Source organism: Staurois parvus, unplaced genomic scaffold, assembly GCF_062004578.1.
Source record: "Staurois parvus isolate SC_StPar_1 unplaced genomic scaffold, SC_StPar_1.0 ptg001193l, whole genome shotgun sequence".
In the NCBI taxonomy this organism is placed as follows: domain Eukaryota; kingdom Metazoa; phylum Chordata; class Amphibia; order Anura; family Ranidae; genus Staurois; species Staurois parvus.
Window position 1 is genome coordinate 1,192,823 of NW_028318989.1, and position 9,992 is coordinate 1,202,814.

Here is a 9,992-nt window from a genome sequence, read left to right on the forward strand (position 1 = left end):
CCCCGGGACAGGTAAGTGTGTGTTTATGAAAAGTCAGCAGCTGCAGTTTTTGTAGCTGTTGAATATAAACCATATAGAATGCTGCGCTACATTCAAACTAATTTAAGTGAATGTGGAATCCAATATCTCAAATCAAAATAGTGACAATAATAATAAAAATATATACGTGCTTACTGATATCAAAATTATCAAATAAAACACCCAAAATGATGAAAAACACAAACTTAAATCTATACGCATGTGCATGAGAAATACATATACATATAATTACATCACACGTGCAAAATGTGAAGTGAAATGATGACTAAATAATAAACGCAAACTCAAAGTCCAATATTGGAATGTTGAAGGTGAACAAAACTGTAAACAGTGTTTCCAATAATACTATAAAGTGACCACAGGTGAAACAAATCGTGCAGGTATCTGGGTGTAGATAGAGCTTATGAATCCAACCACCTTCTGGATTAGCCTCTCACCTCATCACTTCGACCCTTGCGGATCAAAGAGCAGTAATGGATCCCTCTCACAGATCCTCCAGGCACCAAAGCACTCCAAAAACGCTTTTCAGGATTTAATATTCCCACTCAAGCTCTTCTCCAGGTATAGGTGAAATATCAATCTCTCAGAACAAAACAGAGGAATCCTCCCATAGTGTAGTATATTTATTATACCATAGGAACATAAAATCTTTGGTAAAATTGAACTTACGTAGCAGCCAGTCCACATTAGACCCTCATGCTCTCAGATGAGGATATATCTATGTTTGTTGGGTGTACAGCTGAATACACAGGTGTACCAAGATGGCCGCCACGCCGGAAATACGTCACCGCGTTACGTCACAATGTCACGTGACTTCATCAGGGCCCTGATGAAGTCACGTGACATTGTGACGTAACGCGTCGGCGTAGCGCGGTGACGTATTTCCGGCGTGGCGGCCATCTTGGTACACCTGTGTATTCAGCTGTACACCCAACAAACATAGATATATCCTCATCTGAGAGCATGAGGGTCTAATGTGGACTGGCTGCTACGTAAGTTCAATTTTACCAAAGATTTTATGTTCCTATGGTATAATAAATATACTACACTATGGGAGGATTCCTCTGTTTTGTTCTGAGAGATTGATATTTCACCTATACCTGGAGAAGAGCTTGAGTGGGAATATTAAATCCTGAAAAGCGTTTTTGGAGTGCTTTGGTGCCTGGAGGATCTGTGAGAGGGATCCATTACTGCTCTTTGATCCGCAAGGGTCGAAGTGATGAGGTGAGAGGCTAATCCAGAAGGTGGTTGGATTCATAAGCTCTATCTACACCCAGATACCTGCACGATTTGTTTCACCTGTGGTCACTTTATAGTATTATTGGAAACACTGTTTACAGTTTTGTTCACCTTCAACATTCCAATATTGGACTTTGAGTTTGCGTTTATTATTTAGTCATCATTTCACTTCACATTTTGCACGTGTGATGTAATTATATGTATATGTATTTCTCATGCACATGCGTATAGATTTAAGTTTGTGTTTTTCATCATTTTGGGTGTTTTATTTGATAATTTTGATATCAGTAAGCACGTATATATTTTTATTATTATTGTCACTATTTTGATTTGAGATATTGGATTCCACATTCACTTAAATTAGTTTGAATGTAGCGCAGCATTCTATATGGTTTATATTCACTTGATCACTGGTATATGATTTAATGCTAGCAGCTGTTTGGGGTTCATACATAAATTTATTTTGTTTAATTGTTTAAACACACATTTGGAGCGCAGGAGGGTCACACCACTTTTGTAGCTGTTGACTTTTTATAAACACAAAAACATTTGGAACTCCGCTTTAAGGCCTGTTACACAAAGGAGTGAAAAATGCAGATTTTTACTGATCTGAAATGAGATGCATTGTTGTCTATGGGACATTGCACACAGCTGAGTAAAGATCTGTAAGACAGAGAGTTCAGTACAGAGCAGCAAAACAAAAACAGAACATTTTTCATTTGAGCGCAGTCATTTGCACGCGATTTACTCGTTTTGACCCCTTGCACACAGGTGTCATAATTATAAATGAGAATATTACAATCCTGGCAATGAAGAATTTTACTCATCTATATGCTTACACACCTTTTACTCTCCTATACTCCACAGTACCAGGGGGAGCGAAAAGGAGATTTTTTTTTTAGTACATAACTGATCCACTGGGGTTTATTTACTAAAGCTGGAGAGTCCAAAATCAGACTCCCTTCTGCATAGAAACCAATCAGCTTCTAACCTCAGCTTGTTCAATGAAGCTTTGGCAATGAAACCTAGAAGCTGATTGGTTTCTATGCAGAAGGGAGTCTGATTTTGGACTCTCCAGCTTTAGTAAATAAACCCCACTGTGTCCTGTAGATATATCACCACCAAAGGCCAATAGAGGCAGTAGCACTGCAAGGAGATAAACAGAATATTTCTGTGACCAATTTTCATCCTTCATAGCTGAGAGTCATTTACAGTTTTATTGCACAATTCCAGCCATGCAAATCCCTCTTTTATTTGTGTTTTTAATGCTGTGTTTAAATCCTGAGTGGGATATTAGTATAATGATGATTAACTAGTAATAACCACACAATTTGTGTTTATTCTTTTTATTTCCCCACTGCTCCAAGTTTGTGTGCGATTTATAGTTTAGTGTTTAGTTTTAAATATGAAAAGTCCTTTTATTTGAAGTTTAAAAAATGAGCACAGTCCAATCACACAAGACTTAGACTACCCAAATTACCAAATTATTGAGTTGAGTTTGTTTTTTTCCAGTGAGAATACTGTTAAAGGATAAAGTTCACCTTTTGTAAAAAGAAATAAATGAATGCACATATTTTTGAAGGTAAAAGTATTGCACCCATGATCAGCAGATTGCAGGTGCAATGCAAGGCTCTTGCATACTGTCAGTATAAAAGGTTTGCTCATACCTCGTATGGGCAGACAATTACACAATGACAGGAAACCTCAATGAACTACCTAGAGCGCTCAACAGCACCCTGATAGTTCACTGAGAACTACAAGCCGACAGCCGCAAAGGCTCTCAGTAGTTGTTCTTCCGTTCACAGAGCTCTGAATGAATGAAGTGGGCAGAGCACCGCGCAGGTGCTTTTTTTTTTTTTTTTGATTGTGGCAAACAAGTGTAGGGAGAATATATTTTTACACATGCTGAGCCTAAGCTGAGAGTAAAAATACAAAAACTTGGCCACAATAATAACTTATAGCACTGGTGTCAATGGATGCAATAAACACACACGCACACTCGTCAGTCACCACAGTAATAACCCCTAGCATTGGTGTCAGTGGCCACAATAAAACACCGTAGCATTCGTGTCAGTTGCTACAATAATAACTCCCATCATTGGTTCTAGTGTCTGTAATAACCACCAACATTTGTGCAAGTGACTGCAAAATAATAACCCCCAGATCTGGTGCCAGCATTCCCCCCCCCCCCCCCGCAATGTTGACAGTGACTGTAAAAATAACCCCTGCGTTGAGGCCAGCAAGCGCAATACTGGGCCCCTGCGTTGAGGCCAGCAAGCGCAATACTGGGCCCCTGCGTTGAGGCCAGCAACCGCAATACTGGGCCCCTGCGTTGGGGCCAGCAACCGCAATACTGGGCCCCTGCGTTGAGGCCAGCAAGCGCAATACTGGGCCCCTGCGTTGGGGCCAGCAACCGCAATACTGGGCCCCTGCGTTGGGGCCAGCAACCGCAATACTGGGCCCCTGCGTTGGGGCCAGCAACCGCAATACTGGGCCCCTGCGTTGAGGCCAGCAACCACAATACTGGGCCCCTGCGTTGAGGCCAGCAACCACAATACTGGGCCCCTGCGTTGGGGCCAGCAACCACAATACTGGGCCCCTGCGTTGGGGCCAGCAACCACATAACTGGGCCCCTTGCGTTGGGGCCAGCAACCACAATACTGGGCCCCTGCGTTGGGGCCAGCAACCGCAATACTGGGCCCCTTGCGTTGGGGCCAGCAACCGCAATACTGGGCCCCTTGCGTTGGGGCCAGCAACCGCAATACTGGGCCCCTGCGTTGAGGCCAGCAACCGCAATACTGGGCCCCTGCGTTGGGGCCAGCAACCACAATACTGGGCCCCTGCATTGGGGCCAGTAACCACAATACTGGGCCCCTGCGTTGGGGCCAGCAACCACAATACCGGGCCCCTGCGTTGAGGCCAGCAACCACAATACCGGGCCCCTGCGTTGAGGCCAGCAACCACAATACCGGGCCCCTGCGTTGAGGCCAGCAAGCACAATACACGGAATTGCTGTTGAAGTCTTTAACCACTTCCAGACCGGACACTTTTACCTCCTTCCTGACCAGGGCAATTTTCAGCTTTTAGCGCAATCACACTTTGAATGACAATTGCGCGGTCATGCAACACTGTATCCAAATGAATTTTTGACCATTTTTTTGAGATAGATAAAGCTTTATTTTGGTGGTAGTTATTCACCGCTGGGATTTGTATTTTTTTTGCTATGTAATTGAAATGTCCAAAAATTTTGAAAAAAAAGTGTTTTTTTTATAAAATTTTGCAAATAAATAATATTTCATCATAAATCTTAGCCAAAATTTATTCCGTTATCTTTTTAATAAAAAAAAAAAAATCCAAATTAGTTTATAAGCAAAAATTATAATTTTTAAACATTTTTTTTTACATTTTTATTTTATTTTTTTATATTATTTTTTTTTTTTTTTTTTTTTTTTTTTTTACATACTGTCATGGTGACACTGTACTACTTGTGAGGAGTGATGAAGATTTTTTTTTTTTTTTTACACTGATTGCTTTTACACCCATATAGGATGTAAAAGCAATCATTTCTCTTTCTCTCTGTGCGCATTCTTGCACTCATTGAGAAGAACTGAGTGAGCTGTGATTGGTCACAGCTTGTCACATGGTACAAGGCTTTTGTGAATAGCCTTGTACCATGTGACCTCTGTGATCATTCACAGATTTCACACATAGTAAGCAATGATGTCAGAAGTGACATCTTGCTTACTACTTTGCATGTGATCACTGATTGGCCAATCAGTGATCACATGATCGGGACCTCATACAGAGGTCCCGTCCGACGATCGGTGTTTCACTGTGTCCGGAGGACACAGCGGGCACCGGATCGCGGTGCTGCGCGCTCCCAGGGAGCGCGCACAAGCAGGGTGCGGGGAGGCCGTTTATAGACGGCCACCCGACCCTGCAGTGCTACCGTCCGGCCGTTTATATACAACGGCCGGTCGGGAAGTGGTTAAGATGGAATTATAGGAGCTGACATTGCTGACTTCTTTTTAAAGATGTGCCTTCACGGCTCTTGTGCCGATTTTCTTCACTATAGTGAGTCACTGACTTGCAATAGTCATGCAGCCAGTAAAGTCTGGAAAGGTTTGACCTCCTACCTTGCATGCTTTTTCTCAGTTGGTGGGATTCTTTCAATGGTTTCTATTCTCTTCCTGATATATCTTTGTGGTTCTCTTTCACAGATGTGTGGAGCACTCAGACGAAGACGAGTAAATGAAGCTGCTGCGGGAATTGGATAATTAGTGCCTGATCAACACTAAGTTTCTGGTTTGACACATTCCGGCTCAATCCCTCCACTAGTGCAGAGTGTTTTTAATTGGAGAACATGCAGGCCATGTATCGTATAGTTGTAACATTGGGAGAAAAGGGAAAAAAATTTAGGGGAAACAACGGCAGTGCTTGTCATCGGCCACCTCCTGGGGAGAATTTTGTGCTGCCCCCCCAGTCCTGACATTGGGTGATGGACAATGTGCAAACAGGATTACTTTTCTTCAAAAAGATGGGTATTTAGCAGTTGTGGTATTGTGATATACCCTCATGTGCTGCTAAAGCAGTACAAGGATAATGAATATGAAAATGAACATAAGAGGTGATATGAGTGTTGGTCCACAGTCACCAGTAAGGTGCATGCCTTCTTTATTCAACCTGCTCCATAACCAGAGCTAAAGTCTCATTGATGGCAACACCATTATGTTCCTAAACCTCAGTTTTCATGGGTGAATCAAATTCAGTAGAGCAGGGCAAAGATGATGAAAAAAAGAAGCAGTTTAGAGCAAAAAGGGGGGTATCTGATTGGCTGCTATACCTAACATAAGATGGAACAAAGGCACGGAATACTGCACACACTGCAGAAATACCAAGTATCTCAAAAGTATGACTCCAGACTTTTTTTTTTGCAACATAAATGGATTTACATAATTGAATAGGAAGGTACAAAAGTGGCCTATAAACATTAGATGAATGTTTTTAGATCTGTCCAGGAAATGATTTTGGGCCCATTCACACCACTTTGCTGCAATTATTGAACCTTACGTGAGTTTGTACACAGTGGTGCCAGTTACTGTTATTGGCGCCCCAGCACTCCGCTCTATATTACTAATGTGTAATACATCGCCATGCATTGCAGGGTGCTCCCCAGGAAAGAGCAGATTCAATTGTTGGTCCATTTGGTGCATTAGGCAGCCTAATCAAATAGATGGGCTGTCTTAACGCAACACATCTTAATGGACCAATGGTGTTGTAAGGTCCAACGTGTTAGCAAGCCTTGTCCCGTTTTGGTTTTTCCTCTTGATATGCCAGTGCCGAGACAGCCTGTGCCCTCCTATGCTGCCCTAAACAGAAATGGTTGTGCATCTAGATCAGTGTTTCCTCAACCTTTTTTCAGTCAAGGAACCCTTTAAAATTATGGACAGTCCCGGAGTCACCCTTTAAAATTATGGAGAGTCTTGAGGCACCCCATTCTAAAATGTGAAAAACTATTCTAATCATTTTGTATAACGCAGCAACATCCACACATGGAGGACACCCAACATTAGAGGTGATTTATTCTTCCAAAGCAAATAAACTTCTGCACACTGGTACTGACTAGTATTCCAGTGTCTCTCCTCTTCCTCAGTTTTTCTCCATCACTGAGCTAATGTGACCCCAGCACTGATGGAGAGGGGCAGGGGAGGGGCAAACTAAGATTCTGTGCAGGCAACCTACATCCTCCTTAGCAACTGATGATGTTATTGGTTGTCAGGACTCCTGCGGCTAGAAGGTTGTAATGGTGCTCAATGAAAACCTGAGGCTTTGTGTAACTAAAAGGCGGGCTTGTTCCACCCGCTGGCTTGTATACAAGTTTTGTTCAATCTTTAGACATTTTGCCAAGGCACCCCAGAAGAAACCTCAAGGCACCCCAGGGTGCCAGGGCACCCTGATTGAGAGAGGCTGCTCTAGACATTTCATCATCTTTGTGAACTGCTGTATGTGCTGTCTTGTTTGTAACATTTTTTTTTAAATTTAATAAAGGGGGAAATACAAGTTTGCACCCTTTTGCTGCTGACACTCTGCATTTTAGTGTGAGGGACAGGAATAATAATATGTATAGAATATGGACAATTATTAATAAATAAAATATATTTTCCATTCACGATTATTGTATGTGTGCCATTTCTTGATGACCGGTATGTGTAATCTCTGTAACGAATTTGGCATGGAAATTGAATTTGATTGCTTTTGCCACATTTGGTTGGCAGTACTTTGTTACCTACTAGCATTACAAGTCCCAGGATGAGTGATCTAGAGATAGACTGGTAGCTGCTGTATACACTCCAGACAAGACCAGAAGTTCAGTCACTGCCACATTGTTAGATTTTCCTCTAAATTCAAAAGGTGTACTGTAAGTGAAAAAAAAAATTATAAATGTGGTGAAATGTCTACAATTTATGAATGAGTTGTAGTGTAAACAATGCGGTGTCCCTCACAGAGCAGATAGAAGTATTTACACTCTGCAATAACTGTCCTAAGACCCCATGTACACGGGACACTTCTGAACGATGGAAACTGACTGCTGGAAAATGTAGGTTAAAAAACATCTGTTTAGCTGCATTTGCATACTGAGTTTATGAGCGTTTGCATTTTAGAAGTGTTTTTAAAGATAAGCACAGGAAAACCTCACAAATGCCCAGAATACACTGAAAAGTGGTAAATTATTAACTATTTCAGACTGTTTCAGAGAAATACAGAGAGTAGAAGCATAGACAGCAGTATGTGTTGAGATTAACTTAGGTGTGAGTTGCTCATTAACATTTCTTTTGTTTCCAAGGGTGGGAAAGGTGTCTGGTGGAGGGAGTCATTAAGGTCACCTGGCAGGGGGTCTTCATGAGGAATTTGAGGTGTGAATGGTCATTAACATATCTTTTGTTTCCAAGGGTGGGAGAGGTCTGAGGGGTGAATTGGTCATTAAAATGTGTGACAAGCTTGGTAGGAACATCCTGTGTTCAGTGTTTTGTCCATTTGAGTACCTTGAAAACGCTTTGCATGCATTTTTAACCACTTCCAGACCGGACACTTTTACCCCCTTCCTGACCAGGGCAATTTTCAGCTTTTAGCGCTATCACACTTTGAATGACAATTGCGCGGTCATGCAACACTGTACCCAAATGAATTTTTTACCATTTTTTTTAGATAGATAAAGCTTTATTTTGGTGGTATTTATTCACCACTGGGATTTGTATTTTTTTTGCTATGTAAATGAAATGTCCAAAAATTTTTTAAAAAAGTGTTTTTTTTATAAAATTTTGCAAATAAATAATATTTCATCATAAATCTTAGCCAAAATTTATTCCGTTATCTTTTTAGTAAAAAAAAAAAAATCCAAATTAGTTTATAAGCAAAAATTATAAATTTTAAACATTTTTTTTTACATTTTTATTTTATTTTTTTATATTATTATTTTTTATTTTTTTTACATACTGTCACCCTAGCAGTACAGTGTCACCATGGTGACACTGTACTACTTGTGAGGGGTGATAAAGATTTTTTTTTTTTTTTTTTTTTACACTGATTGCTTTTACACCCATATAGGATGTAAAAGCAATCATTTCTCTTTCTCTGTGTGCATTCCTGCACTCATTGAGAAATACAGAGTGAGCTGTGATTGGTCACAGCTTGTCACATGGTACAAGGCTTTTGTGAATAGCCTTGTACTATGTGACCTCTGTGATCATTCACAGATTTCACACATAGTAAGCAATGATGTCACAAGTGACATCTTGCTTACTATTTTGCATGTGATCACTGATTGGCCAATCAGTGATCACATGATCGGGACCTCGTACAGAGGTCCCGTCCGACGATCGGTGTTTCACTGTGTCCAGAGGACACAGCGGGCACCGGATCGCGGTGCTGCGCGCTCCCAGGGAGCGCGCACAAGCAGGGTGCGGGGAGGCCGTTTATAGACGGCCACCCGACCCTGCAGTGCCACCGTCCGGCCGTTTATATACAACGGCCGGTCGGGAAGTGGTTAATGATAAAAAAAGGCTCTGGACAGCATTGGGAACTGGAAGAGTTAAAAAAAAAATTGCAAACACATAGAAACCCGATTTGCCACGTTTAGTCACGTTTACAAACATTTTGAGTTTGAAACACTGATAAAATCGACTGCTGAACGCAAGTTTTCTGCGCTCAAAACAACGACTGTAAACTCAAATGCCTGTAAATGTCTGTAAACGAAGATGTGTACATGGACACATAGGAAAACATTAGGGAGAGTTCAGGGGCTGCTGAAAAAAACACTGAACAGCTCCTAAATGTGAGTTTATCAGCTGCAGTGTACATGAGCCCATTAATTGTACCCATAGATGAAATCGTAATAAAACAAAGTGAGCGCTTCCTGATATAGCAGCTGGCACATCAAGGTAACCAGATGAAACCCACAAAGTACAGTGTATATAATAAAGTGCAGCGCTAAATAGTAATATGATCACGGTAAGATTTCAATCAAGATAAGTCTGTAGACAAATGACGTAGTAACATCCAAAGTAATTTTATTATGAATCACAGAATTTGCATAAAACCATAAAGTAAACTGACCCTTATCTAAGAGGGCTGCCGGACCACCTCATGGTTCCAGCGGCATGACGTCACAGCGTGTTGAGCCTCCTGAGGCCTTTTGTGCTAAAAGACGTCTTCAG

General features: G+C 41.4%; 1 protein-coding gene across 3 annotated transcripts in view; it reads left to right on the plus strand.

The window, feature by feature from the left end:
* DECR2 (2,4-dienoyl-CoA reductase 2) overlaps window positions 1-7,447 on the plus strand; it is a 41,569-nt gene extending 34,122 nt beyond the window's left edge. For all 3 annotated transcript variants that reach the window (XM_089659987.1, XM_089659985.1, XM_089659986.1), the window contains exon 10: window positions 5,499-7,447. Coding sequence is in view for 2 of the 3 variants with exons in the window: in XM_089659985.1 (XP_089516111.1) it covers window positions 5,499-5,533 (35 nt within the window). In the remaining variant the exon portion in view is untranslated. The remainder of the gene's footprint in view (window positions 1-5,498) is intronic.
* Window positions 7,448-9,992: the final 2,545 nt, after the last annotated feature.